Source organism: Dromiciops gliroides, chromosome 6 (assembly GCF_019393635.1).
Source record: "Dromiciops gliroides isolate mDroGli1 chromosome 6, mDroGli1.pri, whole genome shotgun sequence".
Taxonomy (NCBI): domain Eukaryota; kingdom Metazoa; phylum Chordata; class Mammalia; order Microbiotheria; family Microbiotheriidae; genus Dromiciops; species Dromiciops gliroides.
Window position 1 is genome coordinate 67,832,942 of NC_057866.1, and position 21,773 is coordinate 67,854,714.

Genomic DNA, 21,773 nt, shown 5'->3' on the forward strand with positions numbered 1-21,773 from the left:
TGTATTGATAGTTGAAAGAACATTAAATTAAATTTTAAGCATTTTTGAAATGTTTGATAAAAATTGAGATTATAGAATTATTAGCAATATCTTGTTACTTCAATGCTAATAGCAAATTACTTGATTTATTATTCATATAATATGTTAGGTCACTCTGTGAGATGATATAAGTTGCCACTGCAAAATATATTAGCCATACTATTAAAATGTGTCTACGGAGTAACAGTTATAGTTACCAATCCATGAAGACAGAATGAAATTAAAGTAAAATAAATGAAAACAAAGTGGGAAGTGAGAAACTGAGGAGTCAAAATGAAAGATTATAGTACCATCAAAAGTAATAGGGAAACTGGTAAGAGGGGAGGGTTTGGTGGGAAAAGGTAAGGGATTCAGTTCTGGACATATTGAGTATAAGATGCCTAATAGGCAGTTGGAGATGTAAGACTGGAAGTCAGAAGAGAGGTTAGGGCTAGAAAGGAGACCTGAGATTCATCTGCATAGAGATGATAACTGAAACAATGGGGGCTGATGAGGTCACCAAGTAAAACAGTCCACAGGGAGAAGAGAAGAGGAAAAAGGACAGAATCTTGGGGGTCATTCATGGTTAGGTAACAGGATAAAGATCACAAAAATTATCTGGATGGGGAAAATGAGACAAATTGGGTTTTACTGAGCTTTGTTTCTCCTGCAATAGCAAGCACAGTACTTTGCATATGGTCAGGAAATTAATAAATGTTGGGTAAAAGAATGAAGCAAAAAATTAGAGAACTAGAGATTAAAACACACATCTATATACTTTTTTTTTTTTTGGCAGAGCAATGAAGGTTAAGTGACTTGCCCAGCTAGTGTCAAGTGTCTGAGGCTGGATTTGAACTCAGGTCCTCCTGAACCCAGGGCTGGTACTTTATCCACTACACCATCTAGCTGCCCCTCCATCTAGATACTTTTATAGATACACATATTTATAATTAGGAAAGCAAAGAGCCCTAAGAAAAACAAACAGCTATGAAAAACTTGTGTCCTTTCTCACTAATAGAAAACTATAATGACTTGATCCCCCCACCTTATGCCTTCAATGAGAGAATCCCTCAGTTCCTTCTTATATCTACTTAGTAAATGTTTAAAAAACATTTTTATAGTGATGCTTTCTAGTTTTCCTAGAAATTCAGCATCTTCTATGACTTTTCCTTGGGTACTATTTCTTCCACCTTGTTCATTTTCATTATCGCAAGCTGCTGAATGAGAAAACTTCAATGGGAGTAGAGAAAGTTTCCTATTTGGATCAGCCCTCATAATCTCAAATGCTATGATTATACAATTCATGGGTAGACCATCTTCATAGTCCTTATTTGTGGAGTGTAAGAAATTAAAACCTCTGAAACTTAAAAGGGATACTGGGAAAATTTAATAATGTTAGATATTAGAATTTAGCACAAATGCTCATTTATCACCTTCCATATACATGCTCTCAAAAAAAGAGTAATGGGAAATTTAGACTGGTAAATTATTTAATAGATAGTGAGGGAAAAGTAAGCTTGTAAGTTTAGAACAGTAGGCATCAGTACAAAGTATAAAGGAAGCAATGGTCTGTACCCCCTAAAGACTTACAAAATAAATAAGAACTTTAAACATTGATTAAAAGGAAAATGAACAGTGACTATCCTTTTACATTCTAAAATTTTAATATAGGAAGACATTTACCTTTTATTTTAACCTACTTCCTGTATAAATGAAATTACTATCAACTTACATTCGCTTTCCATTACAAGTGATATCTACAGTATTGACTCAAAGGATTTCACACAGCTTCATAGGTATTTTCAACACTAAGAATATCAAAAAGCTTAAGCAAAAAAAAAAAAAAGGCCAGTGAATCAATAAAAATCTTTTGAATGACTGTTGGCAACATTTCATCTTTTAATATGCTTATGACAACTAAATAAGAATTTTTTAAAGATCCCAACCATTTGTCCCTATCATTTAATATGTAAAAAAGCCTTTGGATCTTGTAGATGTTACAAATTAATCTTTTTCCTGCTTCTTGCTCAAAACAATATATTAAATAGAAAAAAAAAGTTTTAAGAGGGGATTCTAATATCTGTTGGCCAAATAAAACTGTTAACATTCTAAAAAATAATAATACATTTAAACTAAAACCTTGCTCAACATAAGACCTGAAAAGTCATGTTTTCCTACAAAATGACTGTAAAACTGGATACTTTTCTCTTTCAATATATTCACAATAAATATTTTTAAATGACTATGCTAACTAGAAATTCTACCACATCTCACACTTCCCTTTGTGTCTACCATTTCTCATTTGTAGAATGAAATGGATGAACCAGATGAATTGTTAGGGTCCTTAAACTATAACATTTGATGATTTTATGAACATAAACACTTTTGCATTCCTTATGTCAAGGAACAACCAAAGAACGACATAAGTAAAGCTTCAGCTGTCAATTGGTAATTAATTCTCTCTTCACCTCATTATTTTTCTGATGTCTTGACTCAAAAAGATCTATTTCACTTCTGACAGAAATTCTATGTACCCTAAAAGTCAAAGAAGAAAATTTTAATATAATCAAGCTATGTTGATTTGACCTTTTCTAGGAATTTGTTAAAATGTAAATGTTAATGAAGACAAAAAGTACAATAATAATTTGATACTTCAAGGGATTGTAAGCTCATCACTGTGGGTATTCCCTCGAACAACAATAATAAAAATAATAGCTAGCATTTACATAGTGCTTTAAGGTTGACAAAGGGTTTTACAAATAATATTTCACTTTATCCTCATGATGAGCCTGAGAGATAAGTGCTATTATATCATCCCCATTTTACAGATGAGGAAACTGAGATAGACAGAGGTTAAGTGACATACCCAAGGTCATATGGCTAGTAAGTGTCTGAGGCAACATTAGAACTCAGGTCTCCCTGACTCCAAGTCCAGTACATTAAACAATGTACCACCTAGCTGCCATGCATGCCCACCCTGTATGACTCACATCCATGCCCTCCAAAAAATACTCTAAATATAGTCGTCCAACATTGGGGAGGTTCTTTAGTTTTCCTGACAGTCAATGAAGCAGTCCATAAGGATTTATTAAGCATCTACTATGTGCCAGGCATTGTGCTGGGTGCTAGAGAAACAAAGTAAAAAATAAAACTAATTCCTGCTATCGAGCCACTTACTTTCTATTGAAGGAAACAATATTAACACAGATAAGCAAATAGAACACATATAAACAAAGTAAATACAAAGTAACTTTGGTGGAGGAAACTCGCATGTGGGGGATTCAAGAAAGGTCTCCTCCTGTAGGAGTTGTAACTGATTTGAACTTAGAACAGGGTTCCAAGAGGTGGAAGTGAAAAGGCGGCAGATTCCAGGCCCAGAAGGAAAGCCTGCACAACAGCACAGAAGCCGGGGAGTTAATGTTGTATAGGGGGATCAACAAAAAGGCCAGTTTGGTGGGAAAGCAGGTGTGGAGAGTAATGTGCAATAGCCCTAGAAAGGTGTGGGGGCTACAGCAAGATTCCACAGAGTTTCAAATTCATTCATTCATTCGTTTGTTTGTTCATCCATCCATCCATCCATTCATTCATTCTCTCTCTCTCTCTCTCTGGTCATATTTAAAACTTCATGATAATATTGTATGGGATTTTTTTCTCCCTATTTTCTCCAGCAAATGCTATACTTATTGGCTCTGATGTTTTGATAAGAAGAGCTAAACAGACACAAAATATTTTTTTTGCTATATTGCTTATACCTCAATAGTTGCTCATAGTTGCTTTTACCAAGTTTTCATATAATGAATAAATAGTATATACTTATAAGATCAGCAAAGGGTTTTCACCTAGTGTGAAAAATATATATTATACATACATACTTATATTATATAGATGAATAATAGCCAACCTGTGCTTTTCTCATATATACCAAAGGTTCTTTTAGATGTTCAGGGGGTGCTGCAGGATGCCTAGGTAAAGGAAACCTGGAAAAAAATACATAAAAGGAAATTAAAGGCTTATACTACATGTAACAATTTGTGGGTTCTGTGGATATTTTTAGTTAAAGTATTATTATTTCTACAGTACACATGAGGTATTCTTATTTTTACAATATATATTACCAATGAAACATCAACAGTCCTAAGGCCAAGATGCAGAGGGCTGACAAATTTTTATTTCTTATATCAATAGCAGTAAATGAAATTCAGTAACAGTAACTGAAATATACTTAGCATACTAAAATTTGCACAGGACTTTACAAATAGGGTGTCCTTTAAATCTTTCAAAAATCCTGTAAGGTGGGGCAGCTAGGTGGCACAGTGGATAGAGCACCGGCCCTGGAGTCAGGAGTACCTGAGTTCAAATACTTCCAGTACTGTGTACACTACAGGGTATATTACACTGCTCCTCTAACTTTATAGTATTGATTTACTGGCTATATTTTAAATATTTTAAAAGCTCGATGTTAGCCCTTTTATCAATGCTCTAAATCAATGCTTTATATGCATATATAATTTATATATGTGTGTGTATGTATATATATATCATACATCAGATAAACAAATTTATAACATATTTCTACCTTCTACTTTCTTTCATAGTAATACATAACTAACACTGAAATTATCTTCAATTACATGTACATACATTCCAGTCGATTCAACTAGTAACCTAATTGAGGAACTATGGTGTTCTATGAGACTAATTTCAGAAAAAACAAGGGAGGTCCCCCACTCTGGGATGAAGTTTAAAAGAAGCAAATCAAGTGAAGCAGCAACCTGAAGCTTCATTGTAAAATATTTCAAAAGGGGGCAGCTAGGTGGCACAATGGATAGAGCACCAGCCCTGGATTCAGGAGGACCTGAGTTCAAATATGGCCTCAGACACTTGACACTTACTAGCTGTGTGACCCTGGGCAAGTCACTTAACCCCAACTGCCTCACCAAAAAAAAAAAAAAAGATTTTTCAAAAGGGAAGTCAGGGTATTAGGCTGTCCTGCCAAACAGAAAATATTTGGTATCTTAAACCTAGAACAAATTACATCTTTTAGAATGTTCTATCTAAACTGTTTCAGTTGCTTAAGTTAAATGATTTTTTAAAAAACCTTAACTTTTTTCCTCCCCTAAAAAATGTTTCAATTCACAAACCCAACAAGCCAATTAACCAGAGGAGAGAATCTGTAAAGTTTTATGGGTGTTTAGGCAATAGCATATCTACAAAAGACATGATAAAAACATTGTGCTTTGTACAATATGTATAATTTATAACACCACCTAATTTGGAGTAAGAGAACAGTGAAAATCATCCATTTTAATTATTTTAAAATTAAATCTTCTTTCAGATTCAAAATCTTATGAACATTTACTAGTGTCTTAATAATGTAATTATCAGAAAATTTTATCCAAAATGCAGATGTGGAAGAAGGGACTTCTTATAATTTAAGGAAAATTAAGACAGGCTTTAAATTAAATAAGGTCAGAGGCTATGAAGACTCTTGTTTTATAACAATAGAAAAAGTCTAAGGCAGATGCCTAAACCCACAAAATATAGAAAGATGTAATAAAGTATTAAAAGGCTATCCGGAACTCGATGTCAAATTTGCCCTTCAAAATCAAGGGGTTTGAACTAATAATGACAGTTTTGTTTGAGTAGGAGATCTGATAACATTTTAAATGCCTTAATAGTATATTTCTATCTTTCCCCCTAAGTTTTAGATTTCCAGCTTTCCTTGAAAAGCATACCAAAGTAAAGAAGAGACTATTTGGCAGCCATAGTCATGTGAGAATCAGAGCGCCACCACCCTGATGAGAAAGATATTGTGAGAACCAGGGCAGCTCCACCCTGAGGAGAAATCTTGTGGTGACCTTTCTGAGATTTCAAAGGTCAGACTGGCGACCAGAAGTTATGTCTACTGCCTGTAAGTCATGCCAATCAATGGACCAGCCAATTAGCTTGGAGCGGTTTGACAGGGGGTTTCCAGGAGAACTGAGAGAATTGACTCTTTCTGGGATAGCTAGGTGAAGGCGGCTTCTCTCTCTCTCTCTCTTTGCCAACTCCTAATATACTTTAATAAATGCTTAATGTCCGAAGACTGGTGCTAAAGCTTCTAATTTAAGGTGACTACACATTAGATTTTTAGACATCACAGCTGGATTTCTTTAAGCTTCACAGTCATAAATGTTTGTTGTTCAGTTGTGTCCAATTCTTCATGACCCTGTGGACCATAATATGTCTATGTGGTTTTCTTGGCAAAGATACTGGAGTGATTTGCCATTTCTTTCTCCAGTGGATTAAGGCAAACAGAGGTTAAAGTGACTTGCCCAGAGTCACACAGCTACTAAATGTCTGAGGTCTGATTTGAACTCAGGTCTTCCTGACTCTTAAGCCCCATGCTCTATCCAACAAAATACCATTATATTGCTGGTATTAGTAGATAAGAAAGGCCATGATGGTTGCAAACATTTTGTGTTATAGTAAGAAATATGCATTATACATTACTAACTGCATAAGAGAAAGGCTTATGATAGAATCAAATCTTTAGTCTTACTCTATTTGCTTACTTTAATATCTCAATTAATCTGTCACCTTACTGATATGGGTAAACTCACCAAAGGTGAAGCACTCAACTCATCCATGCCTTCTCATTCTGTGCAATTCTTGATCTCACCATCCCCTAGAAGTCTATAGAGGACTACCGAATGGCAACCTCAAAGCTAAGAGCTAATGAGTAAGCCCCCCCCCAAAAAAAGCCTAAGAGCAGCCAAAACAGATGAGTCAAAGATAACTCATCAAAATATGCATATGCAGGAGATGTCCTCACACAGTCTATTTATTCTTTATAAACAATTTTAATAGACCTGGCTATCTCCCATCCCATAAAAGATATACCTGGTATAGGGGTAAAAGCATTAGGAGTTAAGATGATCTAACCAGAGGTTATTTTCATTCGAAATGGTTAATTTTTTGTTTGTTTTCCTCCATAAGTTATCTATAAACTTCACTTTTGTGAGATAGCTCAATTTCCCACTGTGTAGGTTAAATGATATATAAATATAAATCCTTAGTCTATAACAATAAAAATGAAAAATATGTATACCAAGTTCATTAGTGAATTTCCACAGGAAGGTTTGAGGTAATAATATGTCAACACTAATATCTTAAGTAAAATATTTATTAACTGTACCAAGAAGATATATATAGCACATCTTCTAAGACCTCCAAGTGTTTTCACATAGATTATTTCATTCATCCTCACAACATCCTTATCTGATAGTTAAGGACAGGAAATGAGAATGCATGCAGCATGACAGAGAAATTTTAAAATAGGTGGAAAAACTCACACAGTCAGTTCACTATAAACAGCATTCTGAAGTTTCTTCTCCCAACCTGTAAAAATAAAATATTTTCAATACATTTTTCAACAAAAAATTATATATCACTATTAACTACACAATGTAGAATTATGTTATCATATTGATTTTCATTCCCTAAAATTCTCTTACATATCCACCAACCCCCAATAGCTAACATTGGGTAGCAGGGCTATCACTGAGTCAATCTTCCTCGATAAAATAGCATTATACACCATTTTCTTGGGATAGACATACCATCTATCCCTTTTTCCTTTTGTCAGGATACATAATATGTCTGGGTGCCTTGTATGGTGGTAAACAACACTGGACTAGTAATAAAGGAATCCAATACTTGGGCAAGTTATAATCTTTCTGGGCCTCAGATATAAAATTTGTTTGGTGGGGCAGCTAGGTAGGGCACTAGATAAAGCACCAGTCCTGGATTCAGGAGGACCTGAGTTCAAATCTGGTCTCAGACACTTGACACTTACTAGCTTGTGACCCTGGGCAAGTCACTTGACCCTCATTGCCCCCCCCCCCAAACCATACACAAATAAATAAATGAAATGAGTTTGGACAAGGTGTTTTTTAAAAATTCTTCCCTATGACACCCCCTCCCCTTTTTTTAATTTGCAATTTTACTTCCTCTCTTTCATTTGGGGAAATCATTGATAAGGGGTATAAAGAAAGAGGGATAGGGGCAGCTAGGTGGCACAGTGGAAAGAGCACCGGCCCTGGAGTCAGGAGTACCTGAGTTCAAATCCGGCCTCAGACACTTAACACTTACTAGCTGTGTGACTCTGGGCAAGTCACTTAACCCCAATTGCCTCACTAAAAAAAAAAAAAAGAAAAAAAAAACAAAGAGGGATTACAAAGGAGAAAAATAAATGGAAAATCACAAACTAGAGGTAAACAAATCATGTTTGTTAAACTTATTAGATAACTCATGTTTAGTATATTTTTCATCTGGGATAAGGAGTCATTTAATATTAATTAATGTAATCAGTCATTTACTCAGCACTTATTGAGTCTTCAGAAACTATCTACAACTAGAAACTCATTCACTCTGGATTTGCTATTCAGTCTTTTCCACAAAGACTGCAGCAGATATAATTGGACAAGGCGGGGGGGGGTGGGTGGGTAGGGGGGGGAGTTGAAATCTTTTAAAAAATAAAAAAATAGCTAATTTACAAACCTGATATTTTAAAGAACTCCTTAATATCTTCTTTGAGTGATTCAAGTTTAATCTCGGGTTTCTGAAGACTAACCTGTTATGTTGAAAAAAAATAAACTTGTTAAAATTAAGCTTTTTAGTTGATATTGACCACTATTCAAACTAAAGTAGATATGGTAAACGTATATACACTGCAAAGAAACTCTATTTCTCTGTCACAGCATCATAAACATCTATCTTTTGGAAAGCCTGACAAAGGACATCATCACTTCTTCCTAAAATAGTAAAATCATGGACAATAGTTTGTAATGCACTCAAAATACAAAGACCAATAAATTCTTATGCATATTTACCTTTTTTACACACAAACCCCAATAGGAAAGCAATAGATCTTAATACAATTTTCCCTTCCGTGTATACATAATTTTACCAAACATATCAAACTCAAAGGGATCTCTCATCCTTGTTTTGAATTCTTCCATATATCTATATGATGTGCTTAGACATACTTTTGTTCAGTGGCGTTAGCCACTTTCCTATGGTTACACAGGAAAGGGGGGAAGAGAATAGGGGAGGCCAGTAAAAAGTCACAGAAATGGGAGAAATCATTTGTAAGGATCAGCAAGAAGCCCAGTTTGGTTGAATCACAGAGTGTAAGAAAGGGAATAATGTATAATAAACTTGTAAAAATAGACTGGGTTTAAGTTGGTGAAAGTGCATGTTTGATCCTAAAGGTAATAAGGAAAAGTTAGAGTTTAACAAGTAGGAAACTGACATGGTTAGATTTGCCCTTCAGGAAAATCATTCTCATAGCTATATCATATTTTGACTGGAGAAGACAAAACTTGATAAAAGAAGACCAATTATGAGACTACTGCAATAGTTCAGGTGAAATGTAATAAGGGATTGAATAAAGACAATGATTCTGAGAACAGAGAAAATTAAACAGATTTAAGAAATGTTGGGGGGATGTGTTAAAAAAAAACAAAACACCTTAAGATTTGGCAACTGATTGGTTATGTGGGATAAAGGAGGGTGAGGAATCAAAGGTAATACTGGGCTATGAACCTGGGTGGTTGGAAGAATGATGGTGCTCTCAACATAAACAAGAATGTCTGGAAAAAGAGAAGACCTATTTGTACACAAATATTTACAGCAGCTCTTTTTTGTGGTGGCTAAGAATTAAAAATCAAAGGGATGCCCAACAATTGGGGAATGGCTAAACAAGCTGTGGTATATGATGTTGATAGAATATTATTGCGCTATAAGAAATGACAAGCAGGATGATTTCAGAAAGGCCTGGAAAGGCCTGTATGAACTGATGCATAGTGAAGTGAACAGAACTAAAAGAACATCATACACAGAGACAGCAATACTGTTTGATGAAGAACTGTGAAAGACTTAACTGTTCTTAGCAATACAATGATCCAAGACAATCCCAAAGGACTATTGATGAAACATACCATCCACCTCCAAAAAAAGAACTGATATTGATGGAACACAGACTGAAGCATGCTATTTTTTACTTTCTTTCATTTTTTCTTTTATTCAAGTTTTCTTGTACAAAAAAACTAATAATGGTAATGCTTTACATGATTTCACATTTACAACCCACATCTAATTGCTTACTACCAAGGGAGGGGTAAGGGGAAGGAGGGAAGGAGGGATAAAATTTGGAACTCAAAACTATAAATAAAAATGTTTATTATTAATTTTTTAAAGGAGTGGATTGGGATGGGGGTGGGAGGGGAAGAAAATGAATTAATTTTTAGACATATTGAGCTTGAGATAACTATAGGATATCTTGTTTGAAATACCCAATGGGTGATTAGATGTAAAGTACTAAAGCCAAGGAAAGAAAGTAATACTGGATATATAGATTTATGAATCATCTGCACAGAGACAGATGATCATTAAATCCATGGATTCTAAAGTGTTCATAAAGGGAGAATATAGAAACAAAAGAGAAGAGTGTCCAGTACAGAGCCTTGAAAAAGAACACCCACAATAAGAAGGTGTGGTATGGAAGATGAACCAGCAAAGATGCAGTTGTTTGGCCATCCTCCTATCCAAGCAAAACCTTTTCCCCCAGTATATACATCATTGATGGGGGGAGATACCTCTGTTGCTTCTTATATACAGGAATTACAAGCCAGGCTACATGAACTCCACAAGGCAGGGGCAGCAGTACCGGCTGGCCCCTTGGACTTCTCCTTACATGATTTGAGACCAGAAGACAGTGTATATATTAAAATTTTTTCAGCGGACTAATGGGACTCAGCCAGCTTGGGAAGGTCCTTTCCAGGTATTGCTAACAACTCTGACTGCCATTAAAAGTGGAGAGAAGGATTCTTGGATACATTGCTCCCACATAAAACTGGTACAAGCACATGTAGACTACTGAATTCATTGTCTCTTATTCTTCCATGTATATCTTGTTCTATTCATCTCTTTCTCTCTCTCGGTTTTTAAATCAATGCAGGGTGGTTTTGATTTCATAATACAATATTAATTCTGGAAGTATTGTTTTCCCATATTCTAAATTGTTTGTTTTTCCAACTGATTATTTGATTAAATTCTATAAAGTATTTCCTTGGTAAATTGGTTGCCATGGTAAGTGTAAATTAATTCTAGAAGTATTATGTTTGTTAAGCTTTAAATAAAGTAATTATTTGGAATTATTGAATATTGTATATTTATTCCGAGTCAAAGCAAATTCACATTTTTTGCTGTCATCATTATTCTCAGTTGTTAAATCCATATGAGACTTGGATTATGGGAATTTACCATTTGAGACATTAATTGCCTTTATTCTGAATTATCACATCAGAGCAGCCAAGATGTCAGCCATCCATGAGAGGAATACATACAAGAGCAGGCACTGAACTGTCACAAGAGGAGACACACACACGAAGTCTAGGTACTGCACTGCCTTGGGAAAGGCTGAGAGAATGGCTATTGGCAAGAGTTGAAGTTGGATTCTCTTGGTTTAATTTTCCCTCACATAGCTCCAGACAGCTGGGCTATGCTATCTCATTCTACACCTGACTTCGATTCCCCCTTCTATATGCCTGATGCCATGAACATCTCAATCCTATGCATCTGATTAAGCCTGACTCAGTTTCCCCTCAACATATGAAGTTTGGCAATGCTCATTTCTTTTCTTTCTCTGTCCTTTTATGGTAACCCCATAATTATCTCAGATGTCATGATGGATACAATGTTGAATTTGGCCTTGACATCTGTTACCAGTTATATTAGATTCTTTAATTTCTCATAATGGCATGATGAAAATTAAGTAGATGATGTAAAAAGTGATGAAAAAAGATTAAAAAATTATTTTCTTTACTAATATCACAATTGTCTTCTTAATTTATTCCCTACAGGAGGGTTTACAATAATATTAATTAAAAAAAAAAGAAGTCAATTTTTGTTTTTATTACATCTCTAAAAGATTCTGAATTTCCTTAGACATGTTTTTTGAGAACTCGCATTGTTTGATCTGGTTATTGACAAAGTTATTTAAAGTTGTGTTGGGCAGCTAGGTGACTCAGTGGATAGAGCACCAGCCCTGGATTCAGGAGGACCTGAGTTCAAATTTGGCCTCAGATGCTTAACACTTACTAGCTGTGTGACCCTGGGAAAGTCACTTAATCCCAATTGCCTCACACACACAAAAAAAGTTATGGGGGCACCTAAGTGGCACAGTGGATAAAGCACCAGCCCTGGATTCAGGAGGACCTGAGTTCAAATTGTCAAGATAATGGAATGTGATAGATGAGATTTGGCAGATACTCAGGAGCCCACCTGAGTGTATTACTGGCTAATTTGACTGTATTAGTAGTTGACTAGATTCTAAGCACATCTGACGGGTCCTTGAGAGTACTTAAGAAAGCATGGTTCTCAGAATCTAAAAAATCTTTGAACTTCTGGCCCAATCAACCAACCAGCTTGAAGAACCTCCCCATTCTGGGAAGGGAGAGGAAGGAGGAAAGGGGAGCCTGCGCGAAGAGCGCTGTCTTTTTAGTTCCTGACTTGGTGGTGATGGCAGAGAACAAGGGAGAGGAGCTGAGGAAAGATAGGATTGCAAGGTTGTAGGAATTCTGTTCTCAATCTTTCTCTTTCTATATTTCAATAAACCCTTAAAAATCTAAACTCGTTTTATCAGTGATTTTAGTCAGTTTCCCCCAAAACTGGGGGAACAGATTAAAACCCACATTTAGAATTTTAAATTACACAAAATCCAGCCTCAGACACTTGACACTTATTAGCTGTGTGACCCTAGGCAAGTCACTTAACCTTCATTGCCTCTCAAAAAAAAATTAAGTTGTGTTAAGATCAATTTTGTAGGAAATTTTCCAGCTGAAGAGACTTTCTAGCTGATCATCAGTATCTGAAACACCTGAGAGACTTTTTTTTTTTTAATAACCACACCAAAAACATGCCCAGGATCCAGAAACAGAATCCAGAGCTATACCCAGAGGACATCCCAAGAATCATCTGAGAAAAGACTTCCAAAGACCTAAATGGACACTTTCCTGTTTTCCTTTTCCCATTGTATACACTATTTGTAATGTCCACCTACTAAAGGGGAGTGCCCCCTTTAGTTTTTGTCAATACGTTGCTCAATTTCTTTTCTCTTTTTTTTATTCCCTTTACATTGTTAGTTATAAATGTATGTAATGTTATTGCTTCATTTAAAGAAACTGTTTCTTAATGAAGCACAGGGGGGAGTGAGAGATTATTATTAATATTACAGGGGCCCCCTGCTGTGTGAGCATGAGACAGTGTGGGTGAGAATAGGCCCCCTGCTGTGTGAGCATATGACCACCCTCAAACAATCAGTTTGAAGCAGTGTATAAGGCAGTTAGTTTTGTCAGTTGGTTTTGGGAGTTGGGGGTTGGAACCTCATGGGGTTGGCAGCTGAATCAGGAGTGGTTGAGGTAGTTAGGGGTTTTCCTATTCTTTCAGAGATACTTGTCTCTCTTTGTTAACCTCTAATATATTTTAATAAATGTTTAATACCTAAACTGTTAAACTGTTGTCCTAGTTAGCTTTCCCCACAAGGGGACAGAGAGGGTAACCACACACATTTAGTTTGATCCATCACATAGTCACACAGGTAGAAGAGGAACCAAAAGAGAGTGGGGTGATTCAAATCCAGAAAAGACAGTCCAGGAGGAGAATGTGGTCAATATTGTCAAATATTACAAACGTCAAAAAAGTAAAAGGATTGGAAAAGGCCATCAGATTTATCTATTAAGCAACCACTGATAAGTTACCAACAAGATGGAGGATTAGACATTTCCTTCAAGCCTCATCATGACCTCTCAAATTTCTTCAAAATAGGGATTAAGTCCCAGAGATAAAGCAATTTCAACTGTCTCCATGGTACAGGACATCGAAAAATCAAATAAGGTCAAAAACATGATGAACTATTAACAGAGAAGAATCACTAACTCCTAATATATTCACTTGGCAAGTCTTCTGCTAATGCCCACCATGTTCCCAGAAGCAGGTCTTACTAGCTGTGTGACCCTGGGCAAGTCACCAGATCCTCATTGCTCCTCCCTCAAAAAAACAAATACAAATACAAATAAATAAATGAAAGCCAACCCACAGACTTACAAAAGAACTCAACTCTACACCCCAAACCACCTCCCTCCTTCTAGTGTGTAGCTCTCCTAATGGAATAAATATGTTCAGGTTGTAATAACAGCATGGTAGCACTTTGTGTCCCAACAGAGCTTAGCCAGTGTAGAAAAAAAAAGGGGATACCCTAAATTGCTTGAGTCCCCATTTATCAGAGTAACCTGAGGACTGTATGTGGACATACCAACATTACACTGCAGTAGAGACTGTCCCCTTACCATTGTCTTGCTGTTTATGCTTGAGGCTTAAACTGTCAGATTGAAAATGGAATAAGGAACCTAAGTGTTTGTTGTTATCATCATCAGTTCAGTTTACCAGGAAAAAACAAGGCCATAAATTTTAACTGTACCCCCTAAAACTGTGACCCTGCTGTTTAAATATCCCCTTCTCTGAGTTAATGCAGGGGGTCTCTCTCAAGATTCCCCCTGCATGCATGCCCATCTTGCTGAGCAGAAATAAAATCGGTGCTTTAAACAACTGCTTTCACCCCGTTTCTGTTTTCTGTGGACAGGTTTCTTTTGTTGACAGAAAAACAAAGAGAAAAAAGACATGCCCTTGTGTGAGACTGTGTAACACTCACTAAGCCTGAGGAAAACAGCCCAACATCCAACCCAGTTAGTTCTGTCCCTCTCAGAAGTCACTTGGGGCAGAGACTATGGTATATTATGAATTGCTCAGTGTGGGAGGAGGCCGAGAGACCTTTAAGATGCAGCCTCCAGAGAAACTGCCATCAAAAGGGAGTAAAAAAAAGAGAACAATGGAAAATTAAGGGGGAAAAAATTGAAATTACTGAAGATCTCAGGAGGAAAAAAAATTCAAGTAAAGACCTTGAGCACAAATAGATAAGGCAAAAGGGAAGATACTAAAGTTAGAAGGAAAAATGACCTCCAAATCAAGTAAAAAAAGTTCAGACACCTATGAAAAAATAGTGGAAGACAAAGGAAACTAATCAATACCAAAAGAGGCAGAGGAAAAATTTGGATTCCCAAGAGAGCATGGAACCACAGCAGGTTTAAAAGCTAAATATGAAATGTAAAGGAAGAATTTATGCTCTGCACAGCAAAAATAATTATCCAAATAGAAAATTTGAATCTAGTCTAGCAAATCTCACCAAAGAAACAGAGGAGATGATAACTAGTTGGTAACAAAAACATGGAAAGGAAGAATCTTGAAGAAAAGAACCTAAAAATGATGACATTAAAAGCATACATGGAGGGGCGGCTAGGTGGCACAGTGGATAGAGCACCAGCCCTGAATTCAGGAGGACCTGAGTTCAAATCCGGCCTCAGACACTTAACACTTACTAGCTGTGTGACCCTGGGCAAGTCACTTAACCTCAATTGCCTCACCAAAAAAAAAAAAAAGCATATATGGTGGGGGCAGCTAGGTGGCACAGTGGATAAAGCATCGGCCCTGGATTAAAGAGGACCTGAGTTTAAATCTGACCTCAGACACTTGATACTTACTAGCTGTGTGACCCTAGGCAAGTCACTTAACCCTCATTGCCCTACACACACACACACACACACACACACACACACACAAGGAAACAAATAGAACAATCAAGAACAACAAAAATAATGTAACAACAGAGAAATCATTAAGAGTTTTCTTTCTAAAGTAAAGAAAGAGACATGGGTGAAAGCAGAACTCATATAGAAGAATATTGGAGAAACAGGCCTGAAACATCATGAACCAAATCTCACAACACTCCATTTCAAGGTGAATCAATGTTTTCTGTGGGATCAAGTTACAAAACGGAAGCACACATAAAAGGGGTAGGGGAGGAAGAAGAAAGAGAACATATGATGTACTCTAAACAAGTCAAAGGCTAACAATGAACCTAAAATAACTATTGCTATCATTCAGGAAGAAGATCGCCTTAGAGGAGAGTGAAAGAGGAAGGAAAGGGAGGGATTGAAACAGAGGGAAGAGAAAGATAATTCTTGTTTCAGCAGTGGAATGGGGTAGCAATGATGAATGCTCCTATGGGAGAAGAGACATATGCTAAAAAAAGAGATGAGACATTATACTAAATATGATCTGCAGGGATTTCCTGCCTTAAGAGGAGAATCAAAGCTACTGGAGATAAGACACTTGGTATGTGGATGAGTTTTGCTAAACTTTCTTCTTAAAAAATTTCTTATTATAAGGAATGGTTCTCTGGGAGGGGTAGAAAATAGAGGTGACATAAAAACAAAATATGTACATTTAAAATTATCATTAAAAAAGAAATTGTTCTCTCCAAAGTCACCAATTATCTTGTGAGGTGAGCAATGACCTAACCCTTTCCTCTATGCAAGTTAGGTTTTTTCTTAAAAGGTACTGAAACTATTCTTGAGACTTGATTGGCTCAGAGGACTAAAGGCTCAAGCTGTTAACAACACTTTCTGGTTGTCTGAGTACAAAACAGCCATGAAAAGCTCTAAGAATCTTCTCATGTTTGGCTAACAGACCAACAATTGTATGAACAACTCAGATAAGGGAGCTTTGATTAGTTGCATCAACTCAGGATATCATCAAAGCATATACGTGTTGAATATCCTTCTGCTGCTATGGCTAGATGAATCTCCTTTTGTTAGTTGCTATATCTACAAGAATCTCATTTCATTCCAATATTGAACATAAACTACGAGGGGACTGTCCTGAGTCAGGCCCAACACAGGACAATTGGTGCACCTGTGCAAAACTGGAACAGAATGATCTTGCTGAAGTAAGCAATGAGCAGTGCAGAGGAAGGTTAGCCCAGACTGTTCTCCACATTTCTAGTTTGTTTAACAAGAGGTTCTCCTCAACCCTGCAAAATTAGAGAGCAAATATGCATGTGGCCTTCTAGGCTGGTAGTTTAGCCTCTTCCAAAATTTATTAGAATATTTCCTCCAAAGCAGATTGAATTTTGGGAAATTGAAAGTGATTTCCCCTATGCTAGAAAAGAACAAATAATATTAAAAAGATCTGCTTTGAAGGACTATATTATATTGCTAATGGTCAGCATTGCTATTGTTGTTGGTTCTTCATTCTTGAAGAGGACCATGACATTGGGGTGATGTCATGACTGGCACTGAATTGGATTTAAGTGAGGCAGGGCTGTGCAATGTCACCAACCTTACTCTCTCCTTCAGAGCCATCTGGGTCCAGTGGCAAGATACATCTATCAGGAAAACTGGAGATGGCCCTGTATGTTTAAGGCAATTGGGGGGTAAGTGACTTGCCCAGGGTCACACAACTAATAAGTGTCTGAGGTGAAATTTAAACTCAGGTCCTCTTGACTCCAGGGCCAGTGCTCTATTCACTGTGCCACTTAGCTGCCCCTTGCCAGCATTGCTAATACCTAGGGAAGGAAAAACTCTCTCAGCTTTAAGGAAGTCATATTTGGGAGTGAAAGAGGAAATAACCGTTTTGTTTTGAATGGTTTTTTGGACATGATCATGTAGTTGAACAAGCAGTTCTCAGTCATGTATAACTGTTTATGGACATAGCCAGTCAGTTTAAGAATGTCATAAGAATGTCAAAACAAGGTAGATCCCTGGAATTTTAAGATCATCAAATAACTGTACTTAAGGAACTAACTGAAAGTTGTTTCTTTCTTCTAACTTTGCAGTTGAGGAGCTAACCGAAACTTATGCCACATGGACATTGCTCTGATTCTTTCTTTCATGCAAACCTTAGGAGAAGGCACTTGAAAGGACAATACTTAATTTTGCCTAGGAGCCCCCAAAACTTCCTGGAACTGAGGATATAGATAAGGTGTCAATTGCACCCCTAGTTCATTTGCTGGGGATAGACAGGGGTAGTACAATTTTAAAAGTTTCCACTCTTACTCCCATGTTGTGAGCCATTAACTCTCTCAAATTTCCACTGAGAGGGCCCTTGAAGAGCCCAGATGCCCTCTACCAATCTAGCAGAAATGGCTCTTGCTTACAAATAGTAGAGAAAACACATGTACTGGTCTAGAGAAGTCTCTGGCTTAAAAAAAAAACAACAACAACAAAAACCCGTGCTTTGTGTTTTTCCCTGGGCAGAGGTGGGCAATCCTGAAATGAACATTCCTGGTCTTAGTGACAGCCTTGAGAGTCAGGAGCTCCTGGATTCCTCAGTGAGGGGAAACAAGGAATTTCCTTCACCAAAGATGATTGCTGACAGGAATGGGATCTCAAAGCTTAGCATCATTGGCAGGAGTTTATTGAGCCATCTTGTAGCCACTCCTGACAGCATCAACTACGGGAGACCAGCTGAAGCAATGCCATTCTGGCTTGCAAGACCCATCCGTGTCATAGAAAGAAGGCAGAGACCTCAGAGTAAGAGCACCCACAGTGTACCTGTGAAGCACAAAAGGGCAGGGGCTGCACGGCAGCCCCCAGCACAGGATCATGGTCCACTCATTTACAGATGAGGAATCAGAGGCAGAGAAAGTTAAATGCCCAGAGTTTTCCAGCTAATAAGTTTCTGAGTTGGGATTTAAAATCAGGTCTTCCTAACTTTAAAGCCAGTGCTGAGTTGGGATTTAAAATCAGGTCTTCCTAACTTTAAAGCCAGTATCCTAACCACTATATTTATGCTGCTTTTTCATGTTGTCTCCTCCATTAAAATGCAAGCTCCTTGAACACAGGGACTATTATTGTTTTATTTTTGTATTCCTAGTATTAAGCACAGTGTCTGGAACACACTGTGTACTTAATGATGTACTGATTGACCTTTGCTTCTACTGATGCAGCCTAATATTACAATAGCTTTCTTAGCTTACCACATGAAACTACCAACTTACGTTGAGCTTGAAAAGCACTAAAAGCGCTCACTCAATCTCTTTTGAGATGACTACTTCCTAGTCATACTTCCTCTATCTTGCATTTAAGTTAATTTTTGAGCCCATATGTTAGACCTTATATTTAACCCTGCAAATTCCTTCTTATCAGATGCATCCAGACATTTCAATCTATCAAGATCTTTTTGAACCCTGATTCTGTCAACTGTGTTAGCTTTATGCTAACTACAAATAGGATAAAAATGCTATCTTTGCCTCTATTAAAGTCATTAATGTTAATACTAAGTAAAATAATAGAGCCATACACAAATTATCCAGCACTCTACTGAAAACCCCCTTCGGGCTGGTTAATCCACCTCTCTTGTTCACAATATTAGCAAGAGAGGTGATGTCAAATTCTTTGCTAAAATCCAGGGAACTCTATCTAAAGCATTCCATATTAATTTACCACTCTAAAAGAGGATCTAACACCTATTAAAAGAAGAAATGAAATTAGTTTGGCTTTACTTATTCTGGCTCAGTGATCATGACTTCCTTTTCTAGCCATTCACTATCTCTTTAATAAAGCAATCTAGATGTTTGCTGGGAATCACAATCAAATTTGCTGGTATATAGTCCCATATTCCACTCTCCTCATTTTTTTGAAAATCAGGGCAATCCCATTTTGTTACCTCTCCTGTTCTCCACAATCTTTCAAAGATCACTGACTCTGGTTCACCACTATCATCTGCCAGTTCTCTTAGTACCCTGAGATACAGTTCATCTGGGCCTGGCATCCTTTCAAAAGCAATGATCATTCTTCTTGCCAGAGGGGTAAAATCAGCAAAATAATAGCTCAGAGTTGCTAGGCCCTCTCTTCAACAGTTGTTATCATAGTCCCACCTTGGGCTGTAATACGTTTTTTTTGTTGGTGGTTTTTTTTTTTTTTGATCCTCCACTTTTCTCTAAAATTGCTAAAACACAAGCAAACAAAAGCACCTTTTTTTATGTCCTTGGATTTCATAGCCACCCTCAGCGCATTTTGAACTTTACTGAGAGCCCTTAACACTATTCTTAGAGCACCAGTACTATGCTTTTCCATTACTTTTATGAGAAACAGCAAGTGGTATAGCTTGGCTAGTATGTACGTGAAGTACATGAAGTATGTACATAGTAGTACATGAAGGGGAATGATGTAAAAGCTGTCTGGATAGATAAGTTGGAGCCAGTTCTTTCCATTTTCTGTACATGTCTTTTAAAAACATAAATTCATCAAAAATAAACCAAAAACATATGAAAGTAAACATTGGTAAGGCTATCAAGAAACAGGCTCTCTGAAACATTGGTAAAGGTATTAAAGATTGGTGTGAATGTTTGAAAGTACCCAATAATATAGAGTATGAATCATAAAATCTTTTAAACAAGAATCTGTGTCAAGAAATTATTCTTTTTCTTTCTTTCTTTCTTTTTTTTTTGTGGAGCAATGAGGGTTAAATGACTTGCCCAGGGCCACACAGCTAGTAAGTGTCAAGTATCTCAGGCCACATTTGAACTCAGGTCCTCCTGAATCAAGGGCCGGTGCCTTATCCACTGCACCACCTAGCTGCCCCAAGAAATTATTATTTTTAACATAGTAAATAAGTCTTATGGAGGTGCCTAAAGCTGGGAGAAGCTAAGTGACTTCCCTATAGTCACAGAGCTAGTAAGTTTCAGAGACAAAATCTGAACCCATGAGATCCTGCTAACTTTATCCACTGTGCTATGCTACCTAGGAAATTAATATTTTCCTTAAAATGTCTCTAAAAAGAAAAAATAAGGACCCAACATACAGAAAAACACATAATTAAACAACTATATTCACTTGCTAGATATATCTGTAATAACAAAATATTGTAAATAAACTACATGTCCAACAATTGGAGAATGATTGAATTATAGCATATTAATGTAGCAGAGTAATAATACCTAAAATGAGAAATATGAACATAAAGACATATGAAAAGATCACTATGAAGTGATACAAAGTGAAATTAACAGAACCAAAAACAGCATGCACATTAACTACAACCCCACATTTTAAAAAAATACGATAAAAAACCAACAAATCAAAAGTAAGTCATCTTTCTCAAACATTTGGAGGGGAACAGCAATTTTCTAGGCTTTCTGTTAATTTGTTTGATTCTACTCAAATTATAAGACTGTGTAAGATTCTATTCTTTATTTTGTACATTTATTTAGTTGTCTTTGATGATGGGTTTTAAGTTCATGATGAATTTTTTTGGGGGGGGAGAGTGCAGGGCAATGAGAGTTAAGTGACTTGCCCAGGGTCACACAGCTAGTAAGTGTCAAGTGTCTGAGGCAGGATTTGAACTCAGGTCCTCGTGAATCCAGAGCAGGTGCTTTATCCACTGCACCACCCACCATGATAAATTTTAAGAAGTTTAAGATGATGGGTAGGCAGAGCCAATATAATAAAAATGACAATCCTACCTAAGTTAATTTATTTATTTAATGCTATACAAATCAAACTATCAAAAAAATGTATAGAGCTAGAAAAAATAATAACAAAATTCATCTGGAAAAACAAAAATTCAAGGATATCATGGGAATCAATGAAAAAATATGAAGGGACAGCTATGTGCCACAGTGAATGGAACACTGGCCCTAGATTCAGGAGGACCTGAGTTCAAATTTGGCCTCAGACACTTGACACTTACTAGCTGTGTGACCCTAGACAAGTCACTTAACCCTCATTACCCCACAAAAATAAAACAAAACAAAAAATGAAAGAAGGTAGTCTAGCAGTACCAGATCTCAAACTGTATTATAAACCAGTAATTAT

General features: G+C 36.7%; 1 protein-coding gene across 2 annotated transcripts in view; it reads right to left on the reverse strand.

Annotated features, from left to right (window-relative positions):
• TBC1D19 (TBC1 domain family member 19) overlaps positions 1-21,773 on the reverse strand; it is a 116,164-nt gene that overhangs the window by 87,860 nt on the left and 6,531 nt on the right. For both annotated transcript variants that reach the window (XM_043973484.1, XM_043973483.1), the window contains exons 2-4: positions 8,560-8,632; positions 7,353-7,398; positions 3,920-3,995 (exon numbers count right to left, since the gene is read on the reverse strand). In XM_043973484.1, the coding sequence (XP_043829419.1) occupies positions 3,920-3,995; positions 7,353-7,398; positions 8,560-8,632 (195 nt within the window). The remainder of the gene's footprint in view (positions 1-3,919; positions 3,996-7,352; positions 7,399-8,559; positions 8,633-21,773) is intronic.